The following is a 27,405-nucleotide window of genomic DNA, read 5'->3' as shown; positions in this document are numbered from 1 at the left end:
TACACTGATGCATGTCTGTCTGATAGCCTAGAGAGTTAACAGGCACAGAGTGCAGATACACTGACGCATGTCTGTCTGATAGCCTAGAGAGTTAACAGGCACAGAGTGCAGATACACTGATGCATGTCTGTCTGATAGCCTAGAGAGTTAACAGGCACAGAGTGCAGATACACTGACGCATGTCTGGGACAAAGTAGCATCAGATTTCTTTTTTTGAAAAAAAAATTGTGTGCAAGTAAGGTTTGACTATTTGAGAATGGGATTTTAATCTTTCTTATCACGGTGAGTTATGGAGTACTGCTGCTGCCCTCCTTGTTCTAGTTACCAAGTGAACCTGTGAGAACAGGATTTTAGAAAGCGTTCCTTAAGCACATCAGCATCATTCACAGATGAGTGACCTTGACATGACCTTGGGGATGGTGACTCCCTGAAGTCCTGAACAACCATGGCAAATGGAAGCCTTGGACACGGCAGCCCCTCATTCGCCTCTGTCTGTTTGTCCAGCGTGCTGTCCTACTGGCTGGCTGTCTTCTAACCATTGCTCCTGACCCAGTGTTGACCTTGGTACGTTTTCCTGTCAGGGAGGTGGACTGCAGGCCGAGGGTATCAGGAAGCTGCCTTGCTCACCTGGCTACGGTCCCTTCTTCATACCCTACGCATGTGCGTCATCAGTAGATGCAGACTTTCAGTACTGCTTCTCTGTGCTGCTTCCTCCGTGGATTCTCAAGCTCTGGATGCAAGCATGCAACACACACGCACAGGCGCGCACACACATACACACATACACACACACACACACACACACACACACACACACAGAGGCATGCAAACACGCATGCACGCAGGTACTCATGTATACACGTGGCTTCCCGGGAGCCCATGTGAGCAGAGCTTCTGGTAGCACACCACTGACAGATTGTTCTCAGTGCCCGCACTGAAGCAGCTCTGTCCCTCACCCAGACTTCCCCACTGGCCTCTGCCTTCCCCGATGGACTCTGCTCACCTGTATCCTGCCAGAATATTCATGAGCGTGGACTTCCCAGCTCCAGAAGGACCCATGATGGCCACCAGCTCTCCGCTGTTGAATTTCCCAGAGATCCCTTTCAAAAGGGTCTTGTATCCTGCAAAAATGCAGATTGGATTCATTTCTCTAACTGTTGCATGCTTTATTTGACCCCAGTGCTGAACTGCTGGGGCCTAAGGCACAGTCTCCCACAGTGTGGGTATGAAAGATTCACAGCGACATTTTAGGCTAGAAGCAGATTGGTGACTGTTTTGTACACTGTTTCCCAGACTGTCCTCACACTTTGTATTAGGGCACATGCATCTTGCTTAAGGTTTTCATAGCACATGTCCAAACGGCATCCAAAAAGCTCCATCATTCCCATCTCAAATAGAGGTCAGGTGCACAGAGCCTATTTAGCCCTGGACCAATGGTCATCTTTTCCCAATATAGTACACTTGTGCCTGTACTAATAGATAATTAGCTCAGCATCTCATTTGCGAGATTTTTTTATTTGCCCCTTATAGATGTACATAAATATAAAGAATTTGTACACAGTTTATATACAATTACTTTGTGATTAAATCATATAATTGATGAACTGTTGATTGGTTTACTGGATAATTGAAATGGCTTATTGTCACACAAGTCACATCAAATGTCTAGGGAATGTCTGGCAAGTGCCTTCTGCCTGGATCTTTAGAAGGGGACGGGGCAGGGGGAGCCACACATCCGAAACAAGCCAGAGCACTACAGCTTTCAAGCAGACGGTGGAAATGTGTTATAAATGATAAATGAGAGCAATTGGTTCAGAGATAACGGTGCCAGCTCAGACGTGGTGTTTGGTGTGGTGTCAGATAAGAGCCCACCCTAGTGCGACAGGCAAGCGTTACATTCCAGTTCCTGTGTATAATGCCTAAAGAGACCTCATAAGCCAGGGACATGTGGGGAACTTACAGGTTTCCCCAGACTACAGCAAGCACCCAAACCTCCAGGTCTGAGAAAGCTCAAGTCCAAGGGAACGCTCTCTATGCAGTCTTTGTTTCTACACAATCTGTTTTCCACAGATGGGACACTTGGACATTCCTACCTGTCTTCAGGTGCCACCTTAATTTGGACAAGGAGTCCCTGGAGCCTTGTTTAAGTGAGGCAGGGAGAAGCGGAAGCTAGAGCCAGGAAGCCTGCTGCTCAGAGACTGAATCATTAAGCAGAGGAGGCTGGCTGTCAGCTGTCACCCAGGGGGCTGAGAATCATCCCAATGGGAAAAGGAGACCCAGGAACAAAGGGAGGGGCACCGAGGGGAGCTCTAAGCTTTGGAGGAAGCAGTCCCCTACATGATGGCACAGGAGAGCAGAAGGCGGTAACTGAGCAGGGAAGGACAGCCAGCTGTGTCTGCCTTTGGTGGACAAAAAAAGCAGATGTAGACAGAGGTAAAGCCGGGGATGGCAGAAGCTCTTTCTGTACAAAGCCAAGCTCCTACAGGCTCATCAGATGGCGTTCTGCCTCTTGGGGACAGATGTGGACCTCCAGGGGCCCCAAATGACATCACCAAGGGGGTAGTAAATGCCCTGGTGCCAGCTCATTACTATACTTATCTGCCTAGGCTGGAGTTGGGGTTACTGTCGAGCAAACAGTGTCCTAGGCTGCTTCCACTCCAAGATGAACCCTCACCCTCTGCTGAGCCCCCAGGAGCTGGAAGCTGCCCAAAGCTGGAGACAGGTCCCTGAGATGGCCACCCACTGAATGAAAGCCAAAGCCAAAGGCGGTGCAAATTCCCTCTGTATGGCTCCGAGGAGAAAAACACAGACGACTGGACTCAGCTGGGCTTCCAGCCCCAAGTGACAGATGGAGTGTATGTGACCAGGTCTAGAAGTCACCCCCTCACACTTCCTCTGACATGGCAGGCAGCTGCTTTAGGGTCCTGGCTTTACACAGTCAGGGCAGCAACAGATAGCTTCTTCTCTTAGAAGTCAAGACGACATGCATTGCTTTGCCTACAGACAAATCAGTCCTTACTCTGTTTCCCCCCTTTATCCTTTTCCATGTGCATACATATACATGTTTGCATGTGCACAGAGGCATGCACGTATGTAGATGCCAGAGGTGGATGGATGCTGGGAAGCATTCCCCACTACTCTTCCACCTTATTGAGGCAGGATCTGTCAATCAAACCCAGAGATCACGGACATAGCTAGTGTTGCTCTAGCTAGCTTGCACCGGGATCCCCTTTCTTGCCCTCCCTAGGCTGAAATTATGGGTGACTCCAGCATTTACAAGGCTCCCGAGGTTCCAACCTCTTCTTCACACTCGTATGAAGCCCTATGACCACCAGGCCATTTCCCTAGCCCAAGCCTTTCCTCTTTAGACAGGAATTTTCTCCCTAACAGTCCCATGAGCCTCAGCTTGCCACTCGAGACTCTCCCCAGCTGAGCTATAGCTCTCGCAGGATGTCACCTCTGAGATGAGCTAATGCCAGAAAGCAGGAAAATGAGCACAATCGCAATGCAAGTGCCATTTCCCTGTGCTGAGGGCGTTTCACAACCTGAACCTTCTCAGTCACCAACTAAAGGGACGTCGGTGGTGGAACTCAGGATCAGAACTACCTTTCTTGCTTTTGTGGGATGGGGTCTGTTTAGCGTCCCAGAAGGCAGTTTGGCTCACAATATTGTTTGCCTGTGGTGTTCTGTGCAGTTTGCACACATAGAAGGATTCAGAGAGGGCTGACAATAGCCAACGCCACTTAGCAACCCAGCAAAGGAAAAACAAGGCCAGCCTGAGGCAGTCCACAAACCTGGGGCCCCCTGCATCTTTGCCACCCTGGGCAGATCAGCCTGCAGACCTCAGCAGCCACTTTCCCCTGACTCCTGTGAGCAGACTCATTCCTCACAGAGTGTAGCTGCTCGATCCAGTCATGAAACCTGCTAAGCTAGATGTGCTATTCCTTCACTGTGGTGTCTTGTGGTCAAAGGCTATGCCAGGGCATGGAATGTCAAGGGCGTCTCTTCATTTCAAGTAAAGGGATGATCCTTCATGCCCACATGGGTGAAGGGTCCTGTCTGTCTCGGGTACATGCAGGGCACCAGCTCTAACTGAGAAGCACTTGTGAAATTAGACAGTTCCAATCCAGCTGCTTAAGCCTGTGGTCATTTTCAAAGCAGCCTGAGAGTCACAGGGCTTTTCTGTGCAGAGAGCTGTCAGTCTCGAAGGAATCTTGTCCCCAGCATCAACCCTAAAGAGAATCCACTGCTACCATGGTGGATGGACACTGTCCCGCAGGACAGTGTCTGCTGACTGGCATTCCAGGGGCCAAGCAGACAGAGGTCACCGCATACGTGGCAGCTAGAGAACCTCCCTACAAGGAAGGAAAGGGAGATGATGTATGTCTTGACCGTATGCTCTTAGCACCTTTGTTGGTGGAGAACCATTGTGGCTTTCTGAGGAGCAGGCTGTCCCCAGTTAGAATACAGTCTATGATCTCAGCACCCCCAGGGGAGAAAGCAGGGAACAGCTCTTTGCTGTTTTTCAGGGAAGGGAGAGGCTGTGGAGGCTGAGAGAACTTCCGGGCCTCAGGGAGGAAGCGTCCATACTGCCTGACAGCAAAGGCCACTGGGCTCCACCCACTCTCCCTGGGACAGGCAGAAATGGTCAGAAGACAAAAGTTCCCAAGGGCTGGACCATAAACCCCAGCCAGACTCCCAGTGGAGACAGACAGTCTGAGGTCATCTGCTAAGAGGCGAGTGTATGTAGACCCCTGAGCCTCAGGGCCTGGAGCTGGTAGAACCTGAATATGGTTGGGAAAGCAAGAGCAGCCATTTCTTCCCTAGGCAGACAGGTGGGAGAGCCCAGGCTGAAGTAAAAGAATGTAAAGAAAACAAAGAAAGGCTGAGGATCTAAATATCACAGGCTCAGTGGGGAGGAGCATGGGGGTGGGGGAGCAGGGGTGGGGGTGGGAGGAGGGCAGGGACAAAAGAGCAGATAAGCCAAATGCTAACTGCATTCCAGCCAACATGTGCACAGGGACTGCCAACATGTGCACAGGGACATTCTCGTCTATACAAAAACACACCAAGTGCACTCACAAGCCTGCAGGTTGTCATGAATACCATAGGGGCAGCCTATCCTATAGTGTAACCTGCTACCGGGTACACATACATCCATCACGGACAGCACACAACTGAACCACGCAAACCATGTACACATAGGCTAGGTCCTGAGGTCACAGCCAGGCTGCCCCTGCCCCAGCATGCATAAAGCTGACAGTCTGCCTGCGGGAAGCAGCTTTCTATCAACACGGAACGTTTATGCTTCTAAAAAGCAAAGGTCGTCTCTCTCCAGGCTACTAAGCCAGGCTAGGACAAATTGAAAATAGTCCTCGTGGTCCAAATGATGGCATGGTGCCAATGAGGTCTCCAGATGGGCTCCTTTACCTGAAGACTGTTCGGCTGCCCTGGCCTGTACACCCAAGACCCAAACTGCCTCTGCAGAAGCCAGTGTTCCCAGGATGAACCTAACCTCACCTCCCTGTCCCCAACCCTGTTCTGACTCTTACCCTTTTTGCTCCTATTTGATAGGATCTGGCATCAAATTGCCTACCTTTTCTGAAGCAAAAGACCCAAAAGAAACATTCTTCTCCTCCTCCTCTTCCTCTTTTTCCTCCTCTTCATCATTTTTATTTCATCATTTTATATGGTATTTCGCCTGCATGTATGTCTGTACACCATGGTGCCCACAGAGGCAAGAAGAAGGGTTTAGATCCCTTGGAATATGTAGTTGTGAGTCACCAATGTGAGTGCTGAGGATTGAACCCAGGTCCTCTGCAAGAGCAGCCAGTGCTCATTACTGCTGAGTTTTCCAGCCCCAGAGGTACCTAATCTTAGTATCCGGTAGCATTTCTTTCCTGACCTCTTTGGGGGGGCTTCTCCCCCAATGCCCAAGACCTTCTGAACTGCCAATCAGCCACAGCATGAGACAAACCTAACCCTCTCAATCAAATGGATGCTCCTGGTATTCTGTGCTCGCTACAAGACAAAGGGGCTTTGGAGCAATGATGGTGGTAGCCATGGGGTCTGAGACATTGTTTTGGTAACAGACATGTGAACCTGAAGGTGCAAAGGAATCTGTCTAAGTCACGGGGAACCGGTACCAGAAGACACTGTGATGAATCCCCAGATGTGCAAATAACACACTGGCTGTGTCTCTCTTTGGAAGAAGTGTAGGAAATATCTTATGCCAGTCTATGGAGATCCACCAAGGGCTTACGCCAGCACTGTGCTCTGTGAAGTAATGCGTAACAGCAGAGCAGGGAGCCCTGTGTCACTCTGCACCCAGCTCTACTTTAAAGGCTTAGCTGGGGTCACTTAGTCTCCCTAATTCTCTGTCCTGGCCAGAGGTTCCCCTTTCCTTCCCCTCACTGTCTCCTGCTGTAGATTCCCGGCCCCCTATGTGTATGCAGGAGCCCTTTGTCCTGCCAACCCAGATCCAAGATGTCTAGTTGTACTATGCACAGGGCATAGTACAAAAAGAGAAAGAGAAAGGGCATAAATATGTCAGTAGCCATGAGAGGAGATGGCCTCTCATCTTCCCCACACCCTCAGGAGGCAAGCACACCCTCCTCGCTTCTAGCTTTCCTCTATACCTCATGCCACAGCTAGCGACCCACGTAACTGCTCCCTGTATGCCACGAGGCAGTTTCTACTTTGCGTCTTAGGAACCAGGCAGAGAGACCCATGAGCGTTGGCCAGCTCCTCCAAACACCTCTTTCCCCATGACACTCCATACTGGAGGCCCAAGGCACACACTATCACCTGCCAGGTGGGTGTGCTTCGATGACATCAGTGACCTCCAAGGTGACTCAAGGGCTCTTTGTGTAGAAGGGTCATGGAAGAAAGGGAGGTCACAGCTACTGGACTGTGCCTCATTCTGGATCTTTCCAACCAGCTCTCCATGGTAGCTGAAGGACGTGCTCATTCACCTGGCCAGGGCCTGAGCTTCTTTCTGGTCTGTCTCCCCAGCTCAGCAAGTTCAGTCGAACAATCCTTTCCACAGCCCAAGGCCTCCCGCAGGACAGCCTGCATCTCACCAGCTGTTGGTGCAAGGCCAGTGTTGTGAACAGGCCTTGCCCTCTGCAAGCTGAGACTCTGGTAGCATCTGATGTGGGCGTGCCAGGACAAGGAAAGTACCCTGCAGAACTTTGGTGGTGGCTGCTGGCCCATACCTCCCTTCCATGGCAACACCGGCTCTGGCTTCCCTGTCCTATCCTGACACACTTGGCTTGCAACCATATTAGGAAGGGCACTCTCCTCCGACAGCCTGCCCAGATCTGACAGCAAAGCAGGGCTGAAATCTGAGTGGTGATCCGGGTTTGGTAGCACACATCTGAAATCCCAACCGCTCAGGACATTGAGAAAGGAAGACCATACGATCAAGGCTCGGCACGGCCATCTTAATGAGACTCTGACGAAAATAATGAAATGAAAGGCAATGGGGCTCCGTGGAGGGGCTTGTTTTGTGTGTGTGTGTGTGTGTGTGTGTGTGTGTGTTTGTGTGTGTGCGCGCGCGCATGTGTATGAAGCACTAGGTACTCAAAGAAACCACTGAGAGAGAACCCAAGCTCCCTGCTTCAAAACGCAGAGACAAGGCCTCAGGAGGAAGGCCAGGCAAGGTTAGGATGACCTCCAACTGTCAGTCACTTGCACTTCCATGCCCCTCTGCCGTGAGAAGAGGTTTGTCTTGGGACACATGTCTGACCTGAAGTGCAACGACGGTACATCTTCTAGAAGCAAGTCTTGGCTGGTAGCCACCGGGCCTTATCATGCTCCATGAGAGCTTTCCATTAGTGAGGTCTCCCAGAAGAAGATGGTAGACCACTGCTCACTGCTCTCCTCCAGCAGCCACGGACAGCTGGAGATGCTCAGAGAAGCTGTCATGTGCCATGCCTGGGGGCCAACTCGGCGATGGGTACAGAAATGGCTCCTTGAAGGGCGGCTTCTACCCCTGTTCTCAACAACGTGTCATCAGGGAGGAGGTGAAGGCTACCTCCCGGGCCACCCTCCCCTTGCTGTTCTGACAGCAGCCACTCCAAGTAGGAACATCCTTCAGAACGCCTGCTCGCCCTGAGAGCTCAGGCTCCTACACACTCAGCATCTCCTACTCTCTCTTGATGGAATCCCACTACCTTTCCATAGGACCAAATCTGGCTGCTGCAGCCTCCGGCTCTGGACCACATTCCATGACAGAACGGTTCTCTTGACCCTTCAGCTGTCAATCTGGTCAGAGTCTCTCAAACATGTGTTGGCCAGGTCAATCCATCCCACCCACTCTTGGAACAAGTTTTTATGCCTCCAGGAAGCACACAGATTTGATAAGGTGACTAGCCATGCCCCCAACCTAGCTTATACATTTTGAGACCTGGGAACAGCTCCGTGTGTCCCTGTGGGTCATGCCTTTTCCCTGTAACTTGGAGACAGGGATACCTACTTAATACCCAGTGCTACTGAGACAGGTGGAAGGATTATAAAGCGCTTGACGTATGGCTGGGCCCTACAGACCCTGTCAATACCCACAGCAGCTCCTTCCTCCAGGAGAGAGGGGTCACTACACCCATCTGTCCCCTTTGGGTACTGGCCATTTCACACCCCTTAGGGAGTCCAACTAGTATGGTGGTTTGAATAAAAATGGCCCCAATAGGTCCATAGGGAGTGGCACTATTAGGAGGTGAGGTTTTGTTGGAGTAGGTGTGGCTCTGTTGGAGGAAGTGCATCATCACTAGGAGGCAGGCTTTGAGGTCTCAGATGCTCAAGCCACTCCCAGTCTCGCATTCACTTTCTGAAGCCTACAAATCCAGATGTAGAACTCTCAGCTACCTCTCCAGCGCCATGCCTGCCTGCACACTGCCATGCTTCCTGTCATGACAACAGTGGACCAAAACTCTGCAACTGTAAGTCAGTTAAATGCTTTCCTTTATAAGAGTTGGTGTGGTCATGGTGTCTCTTCCCAGCAGTAAAGCTGGAAGACAGCTAGTAAGCCATATAAACGGGCCAGGTCATATTTCTGGATGTCAAGAGGAAGGTTGTGGGACTGTGTTTGGGATCCATTATTGATTTATGTCCTGATCCCTCCTCTTGTTACCAAAAATATAACTCAGTAACTATACCATCAGGTCTTTCACACGCTGCATGGATATTGCTGATTTAACGAATGCTCATTCCTGGGCTGGCCTTTGGCTACCGGTAGGAGAAGGTCTAACTGTAAGGAGACAGAAAGAGCCAACTTGAGGCAAAGCCTATTGACATGACTTTTCTGGGTACAGCCTTGATACCTGTTGGCCTGGTACACCTGTGTGTGTGCACATGTGTGTGTGTGTCTGTGAACATAGAAGCCAAAGATTAACTTTGAGTGTCTCTTCTCATGTGCCACCTTTCTGCATAGGACATAGCCTGCCTCCCTCTGGTCTGAGGCTAGCCCACTAGGCTAGCCAGCTACCTGACAAGCCCCAGGTATCTGTTTGTCTTGAAATTTCTCTAGCACTCAGACTGCAAGAACACACCACCACACTTTTTTGTGTATGCTTTCCAGGGCTTGAACTCAGGCCTTCTCGCTTGCGTGCCAGCATCCTACTAAATGAATTGGCCCCCTAGTGCCTGCCTGGAACAGGCTGCTTTCCTGAGATGCCCAGTTCTTGCTGGACTGTTTTCTACTGGCCTGACAGGAGGCTTGGACTCCCAGGTCTGGCAGCCATAGTGTGCATTCTAGCTCAGTGGATCGTGAAAATGGTTTAAAGATGGCTCAGGGGCACTTCAGGGAGAACCAATCTAGAGCAGCCTGAGGACATCTTTTTGGTCCAGCCTCGGCTCTCCCTGCAGCTGGTCACTGACTGTTAACAGTTCAGTGCTCCGGTCCCTTCCTGTGTAAACCTACATCAGTGGCACTGGCTTAGTCAGGGTTTCTATTCCTGCACAAAACATCATGACCAAGAAGCAAGTTGGGGAGGAAAGAAAGAATTTATTCAGCTTACACTTCCATATTGCTGTTCATCACCAAAGGAAGTCAGGACAAGAACTCACACAGGGCAGGAACCATGAGGCAGGAGCTGATGCAGAGGTCATAGAGGGATGTTACTTACTGGCTTGCATCCCCTGGCTTGTTCAGCTTGCTTTCTTATAGAACCCAAGACTCCCAGCCCAGGGATGACACCACCCACAATGGGCCCTCCCACCCTTGATCACTAATTGAGAAGATGCCCCACAGCTGGATCTCATGGAGGCATTTCCTTGAGGAAAACTCCTTTCTCTGTGATAACTCCAGCTTGTGTCATGTTGGCACACAAAACCAGCCAAGTACACTCACTTCTGTGGTCACTAATATGAACCATCTTTCGGCCACTGTCACCAAGCTTCAGACACTACAGAGGGAAGAAGGGGTAGGGTCTCAGGAAAACAGATAAGAAAGTTAAAAGAAAATATCCTGAGAAACTTACAAGGCTCAAGAGGCGTCTCCCTGGTGTTATAAAAGCAGTGAAGGCCTGCTGCGGGGAAGAGGGACTCTCAAGTGGAACTGTCTCCCAGTTGTGCAGGAACCTCCAGGGAGGCAGCTTCTGTGACTTGTCACACAGGATAGGGTGAACATTTAATGATGCTACTGTCTGAATCACCTACACACCTATGAAAACCCTCACACATGTTCCTGTCACTAACCCCAACACACTCATTGGCTCACCACACCCACTTGAGTGTAATCATTGGTGTGTTCTGATATTACTTCCCTATCTGAGGCATCCTAGTTAGTTAGCTTTAACTGTCAATTGGATACAATGTATAGTCATCTGGAGAGGGAGTCTCAATTGAGGGACTGTCCAAATCAGACTGGTCTGCCGGTATATCTGTGGGGACTGTCTTGTTAATCTATGTAGGAGGGTCCAGCCCACTGTGGGTGGTGTCATTCCCTAGGCAGGTATTTCTGGGCTATATAGGGAAACAGGTTGAAGGTGAACCTGAAAACAAACAAACAAGTATGTTCTTCAGTGACTTCTGCTTCAGTTCCTGCCCTCCCCAGTGACAAGCTATGGCCTGGAAGTATAAGCCAAACAAATACCTTCCTCTCCCAAATTGCTTTTGTTAGAGCGGTTTTTTCACAGCAACAGGAAGGAGACTAAAACACAAGGTGAATAGTGTTTGATCGTGTCTCCCCAGGAAAACTCATGCGGCAACCATCCTGTCCAGTCCGAGACACCCACTCAGCCTCCTAGGCCTCAGCCCTTCCTGATCGCAGTCTCCAATTCTGCCCCACACTTCACCTCTGCTGAATGTTTTATTCTCCTGTAGTTTCTCTTTTTACTGCCTAACTATATTCATCCTTAAAGAGTTTGAATAATTTTTTGCACGCTTCTGGAATTTATATAAATAGTGCAGTACTGTCTGTCCCAGGGCTGTTTCTCTTCACTTGGTGTTCTAGAATATTCTATAGTGAGTGTTTTCTGTGGTTGGCTAACTAACTCCTCTTTCTAGTGATCGCATGCGGTGTTGCCCTTAGACTGGGACACTGCAGCAGTGGAAGGGACCTGCAGAACTGACCACTGTCAGGTCACTCCTCAACCATGAGAGCCACCACAGCAAAGAGCTCCATCTGCCTGTCCCTGGGCTACTTGGGACACATGGCCCACTTCGGGCTGATGCTGGAAGCCACCTGCCACCTATTCTGGCATGGGCTATGCTGTGCCTTACCGTTTCTGAACCTGCTGTGTGTAAACCTTCACCTGGTCCCTAGGAAGACTCCCCTGCATCTCAATCAGCTGTCTGCCTCCACGTTCAGGCTAACATCTGTAGAGTTGTATGATGTCTACTGTATACCCCAAGAGTTAATATTAGTAATGAAAACAGGAATAAATAAAGGAAGTTAAAGAAATGGCCCAGTGGTTAGGAACACTTGCTGTTTCTGCAGAGAACAGAAGTTTGGCTCCAGCACCCAGGTTGGAAAGCCCAAAACCACTTGTACCTCCAGCTCCAGGGGACCAGATGTCCTCCTCTGGCCTCTGTGGGTAGCCACACACAGACACACACATGAAAATAAAGACATGTCATTAAAAAGAGTGGAATAAAGGAACCAGAGATCGCCAGGGGTCATAAATGATGGACGCTGCCATTCTTAGTGAATTTGAAGACCATGAAGGTAATAATGTGACTCGTAATTTATTGTCAGCCAACAGATTCTGACGTTGCAGAAAGAAACAAACACGTCCACCTATGCTCCCGAGAGTGGATTCATAGCACTTCATAATCTACAAAATAAGCAAGGGCCTTTTCTAACTTAAGGAAGTATTCATGTTCTAAACACAGCCACCCATGCATGCACAGACACACACATCACTGTACTGTAAGAGGACATGTCTCACTATCTACAGGGCAAAATGGCAAAGACAGTGAAATGCTCATGGGGTTATTTTTCAGTCTCTCATGTCAGTGAGTTAAAGCTATGACTGAATCAATTTCTTCCCCCTCTGCTCCTCCTCCCCCTTCTCTCCCCCCTCTCTCCCTCTCCTCCTCCCTCTCTCCTTTCTCTCCACCTCTCTCGATCCCTTCCCTTCCCCTCCCCTTCCCCTTTCTCTTCCCCTCCCCTTCCCCCCTCCCCCTCTCTCCCTCTCTTTCCCCCTTCCTCCCCTTCCCCCTCACCCCCCTCTCCTTCTTTCTCTACCCTGGAGCAGAGCCACCCTGGCTATTGTTTATGCTCATGGACTGAGGTTGTTTTATGAAATATTAATAACAAGTAAATTACCAGAGAAGCATGTTTCTGCCAGTTTCTCTCAGAACTGAAATGCCACCTCAGTAAGAATTCCTTTCGGAGCTATTCTAGACCTACTGAAGGCTCTGAGGAGCTGCTTCTCATGGACACCGTGGGAGTCCTCCAATTCGGTTCTGTGGGGCACTCGCATGGCTGATTCACAAACCCAGAGGCATCTGGAATGTGAAGCCTACACCCTACCACGCTGGCACTAATTCAGGCCTAGTGACCTCTTCCATGGCCTCTTTGCTTCAGCAATCCACACCTGCCCAGAGTCCAGTCCCTGACCTGCCAACAGGTTGAGTATGGTGGAGCAACCTTTTTGCTGGCTGGATCCACCACTACACCTTTACCACACTTATAGGTCTCAGGAACAGATAGGGAACTGCATTGGAGATGCTAGGTTGTCCCCAGGATGGGACAATGACCATCCTGCCCTCATCTCCACTTTGGGCTGCTTCCTCCTCTGGCTCTGGTGAGACTCCCATGTGCTTATCCAAGCTCTGGGTCTCCCCACACTTTCTCCTCATGAATGACAGGCCAGCTTCCGGCTCCTGTCTTCCTCCTGTCCCCACAGCTGGCCAGGGAAGTGCCCTGGCCTGTGCTTCACTGCAAGCACCAAGAGCCCCCCAGGTTAGGAGTCTCCATTTCCCCAGCTATCTCAACCTGATTTCAAATGAGAAGGCAGCTGCGTTCAAGTTCCTTAAGCATCTGTATAACTGCAAGCCTCAATCCATCAGTTACCTTATGGACTGAATGCCAGGTCTGTTCATGGATAACTCATTCATGCTAAGCAAACTGTCTCTCCTTTGGTTGCTTAATCGGCTATCGCTCAGAGGTTCTATGACAGGGGCATTTATTTCACGGGCATTTAGTTCATCTCACACATCTCCAGCCACGTAGATTCCTTAGGAGGCCTGGGGTTACACAAAGGTACCCAAGGTACCCAAACTGCCACCCTCCCTCCAGGTACCTGGCACCCCCACCCCGACCCCCAGGACAGCTTTGGGCAGTAACTGAGGAACATCGTTGCCAGACACGGGGGTGTCCATACCCTGTTTTTCACCCACCCCTCTGAGTCTGATTCTAGCAAGTCGCTTCCTGGTACCCATTGGATCCTTGCTAGGTTCTGTACGTGAAGATGCGTCCCTCTGCAAAGGTCACCTGGAGCCTTAAGTGGGTGTTTCTCACTTTCTTGGTAAGGACAGTTGCCTGTCAACAACCCCAGCCCTCCATTGTTAGCAGGAGGAATAAGCAGCCTCCATCGTCCCCTCCCCCCTGCACGCCAGGACCAGTGTGGCCATATCTATGCCCCAAGTGCAACCTTTAAAACTGCAGGGTTATGATCCTTACACATTAGAATCTGTCATTATTTAAGTAAGGGAGCACCGAAGTGCTTACCCAAGAGCGAGAACTGGGAAGGTCAACAATATGCACATCAGGCTGCAGGAGATGCAGGAAAGTAAGCATCTGGGCTTCTGCTGCAACACTTTGCTGGCCAGGCACTGCTTGTGCTAACACCTGCAGGTTTGTGCTAGTCACTGGACCAAGAGTCTGCGCCTGTTAGAGAGGTGCTCTACCATGACCCATACCCCAGCTCTGCCTGTTTCTCACTTTCAGACTCTTTATCCTAAGAGTCTGAAACAGAGGGATGTGGAAATGTCTACTGCCTTCTGTCCTGGCGTGTTATAATCAAGTTCTGAGCAGCTGGCTCAGTAGGGCTGGGCACCGAGAGAGAGGCCAGTGAGGCACGAGTCTCTATGTCTTCTACTCAGCACCTGCCAGCCCCTGCATGCGCCCCATGACACATTCCCATCCTGGGGCCACCTGAGCCTTTGGAAATGGTGATGTCATTTCCAATGACAGAGGGTAAGTTTTCTTCCAGTCAAAGAGAGAGAGTTTGCAGATGAATACAAAGAACTCCCTAGTCAGAATGGGTCCTTCTTTAGACTTCCTTCCTGTCCCCTCCGACAGGACAGGGCACTGGAATCCCGGGACGGATGAGTGTCTTCCATGCACAGGACATCCTCTGTGGCGGTCCTCTGCTAGCTGGCAGGCAGGGATGGAGATCAGAGCTGCCTCATCTGGGGCTTAGGCAACACACTTCCCAATCCAGTAGACAGAACCCCACCTCCTGCCTCCCCACCCACTCTCCACTAAGCTCCACCCCCACTGTACCCTAAGGACCACTACACCAGCTCATTCAACTCCACACTAGGAGGAGTTAGAATGCATCCCCTGGGTCAGCAAAACAGAAATAAAACCCGCATTGGCTTAAATGATAGTAGCAGGAACTGCTGAACCCAAGAGCTTTCCCTCCACTCCCTTCGCTCAGCACCAATGTCTGCTGTCCCTGACAGATGCCCTGGGGAAAAGGATCCTCAGCCCAGATCCCCGGAAAGGAAAGGGGCTGGGTAGCTTCACAGTGGTGACAGCATCAGGCCCTCCCCTCCCTTGGAGGGCACCTTCTGCATTTCTCTCTGATCCTCCAGTGCTCTCTAGGGAGGAGGAGCCATTGACATGCAGGGGTTGCCTAGAGGACTGTGAGTGTCCCCCTACCCTGATCCTGTCCCCCACCCTGGATCCAGGGGAAGGATGAGCAGAGACCCTTCCTGACCCTGCTTTTCAAAGGATCAAGGATGGCTCCCAGGAGGCCATGCACTCTCTCCTCAGGGATCTGATCCAGCAGTTCTCAAGCTGCAGTTCCCCAGGTTTGCACGGGTCTGCATGGGTCTACAGGGGCGGGATGATGGGAATTCCAGCTGCTGCGAACCTCAGATCAACACCACACCTCAGAGTCAACACCACACCAGCAAAAGAAATGCACAACACACAAAACGGCTTCCTGGGTCGCTACCCCGTCATGTAGTCATGTCCGCTCTGAAGGGCTATGGGGGTGGGGCTGTGAAGCAAACTGGGGGTTCCAAGTCCTCCCCAAAGAGAGAGTTCACTCTGTTAACCTGTTAACACCCATGATGCTTACTTAGCTCCACCGTTTCCTTCCAGGGTCAAGATCTACCTCGAGGGGCCCAACCTCAGTCCTCGGCCTCATGCGACCCAGGAGAGCTATGCAGACAGCCCAGCACAAAGCTGTAAACTTACTTGGAACACTGTAAACTTTTAGGGGAAATGTATAACTCGACTGTGGGACTCTCAAGCATGACCGCTATAGTTGGCAATATGAAAAGGCTACACACATGCCTGTGAGGCGCTTGGTTCGGCGTCCTTTCTAAAAGTCAAAGGATAGAGTGAAAACAGCATGTGTCTCCAGAACTTTCTACCTCAGCCTTGCCCCTGCCCCCAAATCCTGGGACTTTCTTTTCCCCCTGCACTTTCCTTGACTGACAGGTCTATGGAGCAAGCACAAGGCTGTGGCCTTGATTTCCTAGGGAATACACAGGCCTCAGGTCTGACCTCCCCATGGAACATGGCCACCACTGCCCCATGCCCACCTGTGGCATGCTTGCTGCTGTCCTGGGGATAGGAAGGGATCTATTGCACCTGAGTGCCTTGATCAATGGGCTCTAAGAGGTGGTAGGTAAGCCTGGTGCTCCGTCAGCATCCTGAGGGGGGCAGCTCTACCTATGCTAAACACTCTCACCACATACCTATGAAACTCATGCTGGAAGGGTCTCAGAAACCCATACACTCCCTGACAGACATAAAGAGTGTTGGGGTGAAGGCTGCCAATGCCAATGCCGATGGCAGCCAAATTCCTTCGGAGCCTGCCCACAGCCTGATGCCCTCTTAAACCTACTCCCAGGGCCCTCAGTCCCATGGGTGGAGCTGAAGGTCATGCTGGCCAAGCGTGAGTAAGCCTGGAATGTTCTGAGAGTGGTTGTTTGTTCTCCCCAAGCATGGTCTGCAGGTGTCACCTGGGGAGACCTGCTGGGGGGGCCCCACCCCTTGGAACATCCCAAGCTCACCAAACCTGTCTCTAGGCTAACTGCTTCCTCCTCACTGAAAGCTACTGCAGGTAGGAAGCAGAGAGTGTTCAAGGTCACTGGGTGGTCCTGATCCTTGGTGGTCACTGACTGTTTCATATGACCTCAAGGGTCAAACTGGAGGAACTCAGGAATGACATCATGCCATGCCTTGGGGATCCCTCCCGTCATTAGCAGGGTCTCTGATCTTTGTGTTCCCTTCTTTGACAGGAGGAAACTGGTGCCTACAGGGTTGCTGAGGGCACAGCCTGGCTGGTATCCTATCCTGACCCAACACTGCATCACCACCCTCAGCTGCCTTTCTCTCCTACATAATCTAGCTCCCCTCACAGCCCAGGACAAGCACACCCTAAGAGGGTAACCTGGTGTACTGGCTGGTTTTGTGTCAACTTGACACAAGCTGGAGTTATCACAGAGAAAGGAGCCTCCCTTGAGGAAGTGCCTCCATGAGATCCAGCCGTGGGGCATTTTCTCAATTAGTGATCAAGGCGGGACGGGCACCTGGTGGGTGGCGCCATCCCTGGGCTGGTAGTCTTGGGTTCTATAAGAAAGCAAGCTGAGCAAGCCAGGGGAAGCAAGCCAGTAAGTAACATCCCTCCATGGCCTCTGCATCAGCTCCTGCCTCCATGTTCCTACTCTGTGTGAGTTCCAGTCCTGACTTCCTTTGGTGATGAACAGCAATGTGGAAGTGTGAGCTGAATAAATCCTTGCCAGGAAGCAAGTTGGGTCATGGTGTTTTGTGCAGGAATAGAAACCCTGACTAAGACGGAGGGGACGGGGTATCAGCATCACCTACCTGGGTCTGATTTGAGGAATGAACATCCAAATGACTAGAAGAACCTTCTAGAATAGTCCCTGCACCTTCTTGATTCTGAAGATACCACTTGGCCAAGGCTCTTCATTTGAGTGCCATGGACATCATCTGCCTGCAGGAGCTGCTTGGATGGCTGGCCAGGCCGGAGGGTGTTCTGTTCCCAACAATGGAGGCCACTCTAGAAGAACACTTTACACACAGACACGCTGAGGTAAGGTTAGAGTGGAGATGTATCTAAGGCTTAGGAGGTAGCATCCCAGGTCACTATGGGCTCTACCACATACAGACTTGTGACCCTGATTGCTCTTCAACATGTATCTTGTTACAAAAGCAGTAGTGGCACACATGGCCCAGGAAAGGTTGAGCCAGCATCTACCAACGGCCATGCTCTTTGGCTTGGAAAACCTGGTATCACAGAACACTTTCTTTTAGAATGACTAAAGGGCGTTTAATCCATTTTATTGATTCTAGTATTATTGGTTTCTGATGTCACACACAATACTGTTTATTCAGTCGTGCCTGTGGGACATAACACTTTGTAGTTGTCAAGCTGTTTGACCCACTACAATATGGTTTATTGCTGTTCCGACTCTATTTTATAGAGGAGGTAAAGATGCATGCATCACCCTGCTGGCGAGTTGAGAAGCAAGTTTTACACCTACAGTCCCAACCTCTCAATCCTTCCTTTGGCCTCTTCCTTTACTAGAATGGTCTTAAATGGTGTCCGGACTTGGAACCATTTTTACTAAGAGACAGAGAAGTGAAATTGAAACTACCTTCAGAGTGCAGATTAATTATTTTACCCCCTCCCTTTGAGAAAAAAGAGAAATGCATTTTCTGTAAATTTATCAGATTACAGAATTTACTATAAATATTCAAAAACCCAAGAATGATGTTCACACAGGACCTGGCCTTGGGTGCCACGGCCACTGCCCACAGAGCTGCTGTCCCCATTGTGGCTGCCAGTTAGAGCAGTGGGTACCGCTTTCTCGTGTTTGATCATGAAGATCCAGCCACAAGCCAGAAATACACAGGGCCTGATAGTCTCACATCCTCCCAAGATGACCTACATTAACCTCTCTCAGGAGGCAGATCCTGAAGTGTAATGTTGCTTACCCAGCTCTGTTTCAATGGTGGAAATTTCCACCCAGCCACTCACAAATGCCGATGCTTCAATATAAATAGTCTCCAAGATGCAAAACTCTTCACCTAGTGACCTGAGAGTTCTCTGAGGGCCTCTTAGGTATGACACAGCTATGACCTGTCCCATACAGGGCAGGGCCAAGTGCTAAGTGAGACATGTTTATCAATGACTCTGAAAGGAAGGCTGATTCCATTCTGATATCCACCACCGGGAAGACACAAGTGTAAGTCTTAGAAAGAAAGGCAGCGGCGAATCTCTGGGAGACGCAGAACTGGAGTTGTTAGGGGCAGACACTCATTCCTGGTGGTCCTTACAAGCCATGCTCAGCCACCTGCCCCTAATATGCCGATTAAAGAGACAAGGTAATAGTGAAAGGTGGAAAAGAGAGCCTTACTCTATGTAGTCACACCAGGAAGGACAAGCAGAGTTCCAGAGACCCCCCCTCCCGCCAAGTCCACCTTCGGGGTGCTGACATGAGGCTCAGGTTTAAGTAGAGAGAAGGGTGTCTATTAACTAAGTAGTCCCAGTCAAATGTCTGCCCACCAAGACCCATTATTGTCTGGGCTCTGGGCTTCTCTACAAGAAGGTCTAACAAGTTGTCAGAACCGTGTGACCTCTGATCCTGGGGGACAAGTTCCTCCTTGGCTTTTTCCTTCTCCCAGGCTGAGGTTCCTGGGGAAATTCCAATGTCTTGCAGACATTATTATTATTATTATTATTATTATTATTATTATTAAAGTTAGATGGCCAGTACAAGTCTCTCCAGGAAGCTCGCTCAGTCTACTCAGAATCCGGTGTAGCTCGATGCTCCAAGCGCCAACATCCTTGTCCGTCCCTCACAAGATGGAGCTGAGGGCACTTCCACATAAGGACCGGTAGTTATCACAAATGCACACTTCCTTCTTTTGACAGAGGTTTCCGCCCACCTCCCCTGCAGCCACAACCCCCCCAGGAAACAGAAGAGGTTTCTTGGTGTCAGGTGTCACCATTACTTCCCACCACCCATTTCTAGCTTGCTTCTATCGTCTCTCTTGCAAAAAAAATGTTAAGTCTACAATCACAAAATGAGGTGGAGAAGCAAGCAGGAAAAAACAAAACAAAACAAAACAAAAAAAACCCCCGCAAGCCGGAGAAGTCACCAGTCCCAAGGCGGCTCCTTGCATTGGGCAGAAGCCCCAAAGGTTGAGCAGACCATATGTATGAAGTGCTTAGCACTTCACAGGGTGCCTAAATTAAGCCCAAAGGAGCCATCAGGCCAGCGTCTCAAGAAGGCCCTGGTCCCCAGGGAGGGCATGACATGACACCTCCTGTTCCACCCTGTCCTGGGCCTTCTGGTTACCTAAATGAGAGAAAACATGTTTTTCTTACATTTGTGGGCTCACAGACATAGCCAGGGATGCTACACAAAATGCCTTCCTGGAGTTCAGCTATTGTGCAATCTCAGAGGTCCCCAGGATGGAAGTGACTCAGTTGGGGCAGGGAAGCCCTCCATCCGGATTCCAGCTGGCTTAGTGGACCCACAGAAGGAGTCTTAAAGGGAAATTCCAGGGTTTGGGAACCCAGCCTGGTCCTTTTCTCAAACTGCCTCTTATGCCTTCCGACGCTCTGAACACGAAGTAAATAAGATCATTTCCAAGTAGTCACAGACTGCAGTGTTTCTTGGAAAAGGGTGTGACCTAGGGCTATGAGCTCTTTGACTTTAAACAGCAGTATAGAAGCACCCCCCCCACCCGTGCGTGATTGCACGAGCACGCAAGCGCGCACACACACACACACACACACACACACACACACACGTCTGATCAAAACTTCAAGGTCATAGCCAGCACACAGAGAAGGCTTCAGCATTCTGGTATCTGCTGTGTTACTCCCACTCAGCCACATCCCTCAATTAAGCTTAAATAGGAAACAACCATGTGCATCAATATATTCATCCAGTAATATGTCCTGCTTCATCTGCTTCATAGTCTTCCTGTTGGAGAAGCTCTCGGATCTGGGTGCTTTTTGGACCTGAGCGGAGAGGACCAGGGGCTTTATAGGAAGGTGAAGCATCGGGACCTCTTGAGCCCCCTAGAGCAGCAACATCCTCTTAGCAACAGTGCCCTGCGCGCGCAGCCAATCGCACAGCTCCCCGCTGCCGCCAGCTGGAGGTTACTAGCGAGCATTGACCGATAGTAACCCCGGCGCGGGCGGCAGTGACAGACAGGTACGCACTGCGCCTGCGCAACGGCGCACACCTGCCCCGCCCGCACCTGCACACTGGAGGAGGCTGCTCCTTGCCGCATCTCCTTTCAGTCACTGAGAATTCCTAAGAACTCCTGCAGGCAGCCTCTACCGAGCCTGCAGCCAGGGTTACTTGTGAGCAATGGAGCCAGTGTGTCCCGGCAGCCTGTAGGATGCTCACAGAACCACAGAAGGAGCAGAGGGATGCGCTAAGCAATAAAAACCGTTATGGGGCTGTTACTTGGCCAGAGCCTTCAATACCAGGCCATGTCCAGTTGGCTGGAATGAACTATTCTCTCATTCATATTTATGTGTGTTCATTCTCTGTCTGTGTCTCTCTCTCTGTCTCTCTCTCTTTCTCCATGTGTTACTCCAACTTGGGGAGTGAGTATAGGTCTAATGTGCCCAGCAGGCAGTGCACAGTTTTGGACTCCAGGTAGAGGTCAAGCCTGCCTCCCTCCCCACCTCCACTGACAGTAGGCAAGGAGGTCTTTGTGTGCATACCCACTGTGTCTATGTCCTGAGCAAGAGCTTAACGCGGGTCAATCGTATGTGGGTCTGAAACATTTGGAGGCAGAGAGTTGAAGCCCTGGGGTAATGAGACAATGTGGGAAAGGAAATAGCAGACACTAGCTATTTGTAATTGAAAATAAGCATGACTCCCTCCACGGACCTCCCACAGTCCATGCTGGGATGCCTGGCCCAGGGGCTTCTAGGCCCAGCAAGCCACCAGTCGCCACATGACAGATACAGAGCAGAAGATTCACGCTTCTCGACTGGACTCTACCCTTAGCAGTAACAGAGAACCTTCTGGAAGGTACGCCTGTCTCTGCCCTGTGACCCACAAGTGTCACCGTGCCATGCGATCTCCAAGCAAACCTGGGCCTCGTCTCTCTAGCAGCCTAGTCACCTATAAAGGCTGCTCACCCTGATAAACTGGATCACTACTTGTCCCTGGCCAGTCTCTTATTCTGTGCAGTTTGTGGGCTCAAATCGAGAATAAGATCACTTGTCTCACAGAGTTCCAGAAGCAAGAGCTGGACCAACTCACGAACCTTACCCAAACACTGATTTGATTTGATTTTTTTTTTTTTTTTTTTTTTTTTTTTAGCTCAAAGGCATTTTCTAAGATCGGACCTTGTGCGAGTGAGCACACCCTTGCTGTCCCAGGAGTCTCTGTTCCTGGTGACTGTGGTAATCAAACAGACTGACTTGTGGGAAGGGATCGTGCAGATGGTTGGCCCCCAACATGTGGGAGTTCAGACTAGGGCAGGTCCAAGGCTCCGGTTGGCGCCAAGATCTAGATTCTAAATATAGGTCTCAGCTGGACCTAATCACAGCCTTGCTAGGCCTCCTGGCATATCTGACTTTTCACACTAGTGCCATTTGTCCTGCTGCACAGAGAAGTAGCTAACAACATACAGCTGGCTCAGAGGATAGTGAAACTATGGTGTTGGGTCATGTGGAACCAGCAGCCCCATCAGACAGCCTTGGAAAAGCCCTTTAGCACATTTTATCACAGGAGCAAAGCACCACCATAAGACATTGGATTTGAAGGAAGCACTTCCTAGGCACAGCAGGGATTTTTATCAGCATCTGTCTCATGAAGAATGTGCCTTGTGACCATCACAACGACCATATATGGTATAGTCTTAACTGTTTAATCTGGCAGTTACCTCTTTTCCTTAAAGAAGCCAATCTGTTGCTGCCAGAGCTCAATGGGAGCAGGTGTATGGTTACTAACCACTATTTTCCTGCCAGGCTACAAACAAAAGGAACGGTTTTATGTTCAGCAAACTGTCAGCTGTCGTTATTCCTTGAACCAGGAGAGTGGGCTTTGGTTTAAAAGGCCTTTCATCTCAGAAGGTGGAGGTTTCTGGAAGCAAGCCCACTGCTGAGGTGCTAAACACAAGCAGGCAGGCACCCAGGACACGGGGCAAGCATGGCAAGAATGTCCTTAGGAAATTTAACAGTGACAAGGACACCCGTTGGGCGGCCGAGTACAGGACTGCAAAGCCATCCTGCAGAGGCCAGATGGCTCAAGAACAGGGCAACCTTTGGAAAGTGACAAGGTCACATAGCCAGATAAAGAAACTGCCAAACAGAGTGTTCAAAAAAACAAGAACCCAGGGGCAGTGGCATCAGGACGTCTATCCTATGTCCAGATGTGTCAGCCTGGACCACACAGTGCATTGGAAACTCATGTCTCTGACTCCAGAGCTTAGCTGGAGATAGCCAGCTTCTCGGGGGGTGGGGTGGGGGGACTAATGGAAGAAGGTATGCCAGCAAGAGGAGGGGAGACAGGAAGGCCTGGATGCTGAGACTAAAAAACTAGCAAGTAAATGGCTCTTGGCATTCTCAAGAGCCGTCCCCTGTCAACAGAGCCTCAAATTCTATTCTGAGACCACCAAAGAAGTTCCATATCACCAAGAGCACTGACCTCGGACCCTGCGCATCTGCCTACTCATCTGCCCCCGGAGCCACCAAACACTCAAGAGCAAGGACTGACCTCCCAGGCAACAGATGGCCACTGTGGTACTCTTCAAAACACTTAAGCCACAAACCGTCTGCAAGTAGCCCCGGGGCTGTACACTGCCTGCAAGAGTTACCGACCACCCTAAATAAAGCAAACCACTGGGTTAAAAGCAATGTCCTTTGGGGCCCAAAAGAAAGCCTAGCACAGGATAGGTCAAAAGGATCAACAAAATTCTTCCATGCTAAAGGAAGTGAGGTCCCCCACCCACCGGTTTAAAACCTGAGTGACCCATCACCAGTCTCGGGGCTCTCTGAAGCCTTTCTTTTCTGGGCTGGGCTCCCCTCCCCATCACCGATCTTGGGCATTTGGTTGAAGTCCAAGTTTCCTAATGGAATTCCTGAAAGGGGCTTATTAATGGCACAGTCCACTCATTTTAGCCAGCCTGTAATGACAGGCCTTGTGAAAGGGCGGTGGAAATTAAGAGAAAGCAAACCTTAATTTGAGAAGGGTGCTGGGTGCTCCGTGGCCTTTTATAACTCAGAAGCAAGCCAATCCACATAATCTGGCTTGGAGCTGATCGGGCTACTTAACACCTTCCTGGTTTTTTGTTGTGGTTTTTTTGTATTTTGGGTTTTTTTTTTTGGGGGGGGGGGAGTCTGAAAATGGTAGGCTTCTATTTCCACATAGGCTGTGGTATACTCTACGCTGTCCATGGAATGTGGCATGTGGAGACATGGCCTGGCCTGGCTAAAAGGACATTAAAGAACATGTCTTGATGCCCCGGGTTTGATGGCATTTGTCTCAACCTAAGAGTCAGCACTGGCTGATCCCTACAGGTGTACTTCATTCTTCAGAGCCCTGTTGTTTGCTGGGGAGAGTATGTTCTCTGCCATCAGCCTCCTTCACTGACAAGGACACAGGACACAGGGCACAGGACAGAGGACACACACGTCTCTCCTGAGGAGGTGGATGGAACTGCAAAGCCCTTCAGAAAGTCTTATCAAAGGTTACATCCAAGCAGGACCATGAGATAGGAAACAGGCCTGGTACTAATAACTCCATCTGTACTATGGTAGTCCAGGATGAACCCCCCTCAGGGGTAAACACTCTGGGGGAGGGGGGTCCTGCTGACAACTGATCTCGGTTTGAAATACCACAGACAGGGTTTCAAGTTGGTCCTTCCTTCGACCATGACCTTGAGATGGGCACAGGGGCCAGAACCGCTCCTGAAGCGTCTTTATGAGCCAAGCAAACTGAAGAAGTCCCCTCCCTCAGCCAGCTACGAAGGAACCCATTCCGTTGTGCTTGGGTTGCAGAGGGGACAGTCCCCCCAGCAGAATCCTGTGACCTTAGCACACCACATTCTAGAAACTCCTGGGTGGCATGAGGCCCCATCACCTCACCCTCCTCGTTTCGCCATGTGTATTCACTTTAGGGGGATTCTTGGTGACACCATGACACAGGAAGCACTGACTGTGCCTTCCATAGTCACTCTGGCCTGAAGCGGGGAGGCTCCTCCCACCAGTCCCCTACCATGACAGCCCTGTGACGGCACCAAAGGCGAGATTGTTCCAAGTCACTTGTCCCATCAGCTCACACTACGTGAGTGGGTTCCTTGAGGGAGAGTAATTACCAGATCAGAAGCCGGTGAGATGTTCCTTCGGGTATGCTGTTCCCTCCTGAGACCGGCTCCTCTCACAAATTATGTTCCCTACCAGGAATCTATTACATGATCTAGTTTTTCCTCCAAAGACATCATTAATCATCAGATGAAAACTTAAGCACAATTGAAAATATGTGTTTGGTTAAGTACCACTGTCAGTGCTTAGGAGTTTGTCAAACTCCCAGATGTCACAGAGACAGAACGGCCTCACCTAAAGCTGTGGATATTGTCCCTGCCAGAATCCCTTTCCTCCCAGCAGGGAGGAAGGCAGGCCTCACTCTGCCTATTTTCTTCAAGATGGCAGTCTACTGATAGTGTTATTGTCTAAGGAAGGCCCAGTATAGTAGCACCACATTCTGGGGGAAATCCAGGAAGAAACTGGTTTCCATTGGGGGAGGGGGTCTACAGAGTGGTCCAGCATCTATCTAGGTAATGGAAGAAAACAGCTAGGCATTCCCTCTAGCTTTGACTTTGGGCAAATTGCCTCTGCTCTTGGACTCCTGTCACCTCTACCAATCTATAAGTCTGACAGGCTAGATGCTCCCAGAGCTCCTCCCTCCAGCAGTCCTCCCTCCAGCAGTCCTCCCTCCAGCAGTGCTATGGCAGCCAACCCAGGAGCTAACAGTCAGCTCAGCACATTCAGGGTGAATCTTAAAAGCCAACAACCAATCAACTTGATATACAGACAGAAAAACTAATCAGGTAGCGGCATATGAGAAGTGGCTTCCGCCCTGAAGGTCACCTTGGAGCTACATAGAGAGGATGGCAGATCCCAAATCACCCTCGTTAAGAAATGGCAAGAGGAGCCTGGAGATGACCTCCACAGCTCCAGTCACTGTTGGAGCCCGTGAGGGTCACTATCCATATGAGGGCAAAAGAGCAAAAGGTCCCACATGGTGGGGAGGGGACAAAGGAAGCAGAATTTTCAGACAATCAGGAGCAGAGGCAAGGAGTGGAGACCGTGTGGGGAAAGGACAAGGAAGCCAGAGGTGTGCGGAGCATGTCAGCCATTCTGCTGCCTGGACCTGGGGAAAATGCACACTTTATTGATTGCCTGCTTACTGAATATGGTCCCAAGTTGAGAAAACTGAACCCTAGGTTCAGAGTCACCAGGACATAGCTCTGATGCTAGGAGAGAGGTTACAAGAGTGCCCACAGCTCTAGCTGGGCGGTGGTGGGGTGGTGGCGGCGCATGTCTTTAATCCCAGCACTGCGGGGGCAGAGGAGGGTGGATTTCTGAGTTCCAGGCCAGCCTGGTCTACAGAGTGAGTTCCAGGACAGTCATGGCTACACAGAGAAACCCTGTCTCGAAAAACCCAAAAAACAAAAACAAAAAAGTGTCCGCACCTCATGTCATTTGTAGCTGATGAGACAAATGGCTAGGTTTTTTCCTAGAGGTGGCCCGCAGGCTAAAGGACTATTTCCCAAGGCCCCGAGCCTCCAGAAGAGCCTTGTCTCCCTGCTGGCTGCATGAAGGTGGCCCATAGGGCTCAGGACTGGACAAGGCCTGGCCTCCGTATTGGGCTTCACGGAGTTAGCAATCAGCACTGTGGTCTCAGGCAGGCGGATAAAGCAGCCCTCTAACCACGCTTTGCTTTAGTTTCCCTCCTATTCAGTGAGAGGGAGGTGGGTACTTCTTTCCGATAGTAAGTTCAGACCTACTTGAAAAAGCATCTCTATTCTGCTGTAGGTCTAGCAGCCAGGGAAGGCAAGGAACACAGAGGAGAGGGTACCTCAGAGATGCCACTGCAGAGGAACGAAAGCAAAGCTGGAGAAGATATCAGACAGCAAGCCATGGCCAGCTGGTGGAGAAGCCAACACGACACACCAGACTGAGCATATCTGTCATCCTCTGACTCATGGGCAAGTCCCGTGGGGCTCATGTGCGACTCCTCCCATGCCTGAACCTACAGAGGTTACTACAGGGCAAACAGCCACCTGGCTGAGCATCCTCGAAGGTGCTGAGAAGGGACACTTGTGCCTCAGCCTGTTAGGAATCCATTACTGATCGGCTGACTCTGGTGGCGAACGTGACCTGTTTACACTCAAGAGGGCACGCAACAGATACAGCCCCTGAAGGGTCCTCCCTCCTGGGCCCAGATTTATGTTCAGGATTTCAACTCAAGATGCTGCCAGGGTGTGACAGTTCATCTTCAGTGACAATTTGATGGATCCAGAATGGCCATGGAGACAGGTTATCTGACCCTAGGTTAGATTAACTGAGGTGGGAAGGCTCGCCCTAAATGTGGGCGGTGCCATCCCCTAGGCTGGGGTCCTGAACTCAGTAACAAGGGGAAAGGGAGCTGAGCACCAGCATCTGTCACTCTCTGCTTCCTGACTGTGGAAGCCACTGGCCAGCTGACTTC

At 50.5% G+C, this 27,405-nt stretch overlaps 1 protein-coding gene across 1 annotated transcript in view; it reads right to left on the bottom strand.

Annotated features, from left to right (window-relative positions):
- The window catches only part of Abcg1 (ATP binding cassette subfamily G member 1), a 58,688-nt gene that overhangs the window by 22,626 nt on the left and 8,657 nt on the right, over positions 1 to 27,405 (bottom strand). Inside the window, exon 3 of the mRNA XM_021221054.1 lies at positions 1,004 to 1,121. Coding sequence (XP_021076713.1) covers positions 1,004 to 1,121 — 118 coding nt within the window. The remainder of the gene's footprint in view (positions 1 to 1,003; positions 1,122 to 27,405) is intronic.

The sequence above is a fragment of the Mus pahari genome, chromosome 21, assembly GCF_900095145.1.
Source record: "Mus pahari chromosome 21, PAHARI_EIJ_v1.1, whole genome shotgun sequence".
In the NCBI taxonomy this organism is placed as follows: Eukaryota; Metazoa; Chordata; class Mammalia; order Rodentia; family Muridae; genus Mus; species Mus pahari.
Note: the sequence above shows the minus strand (reverse complement) of the source record. Positions and strands in the feature narration are given on the sequence as shown.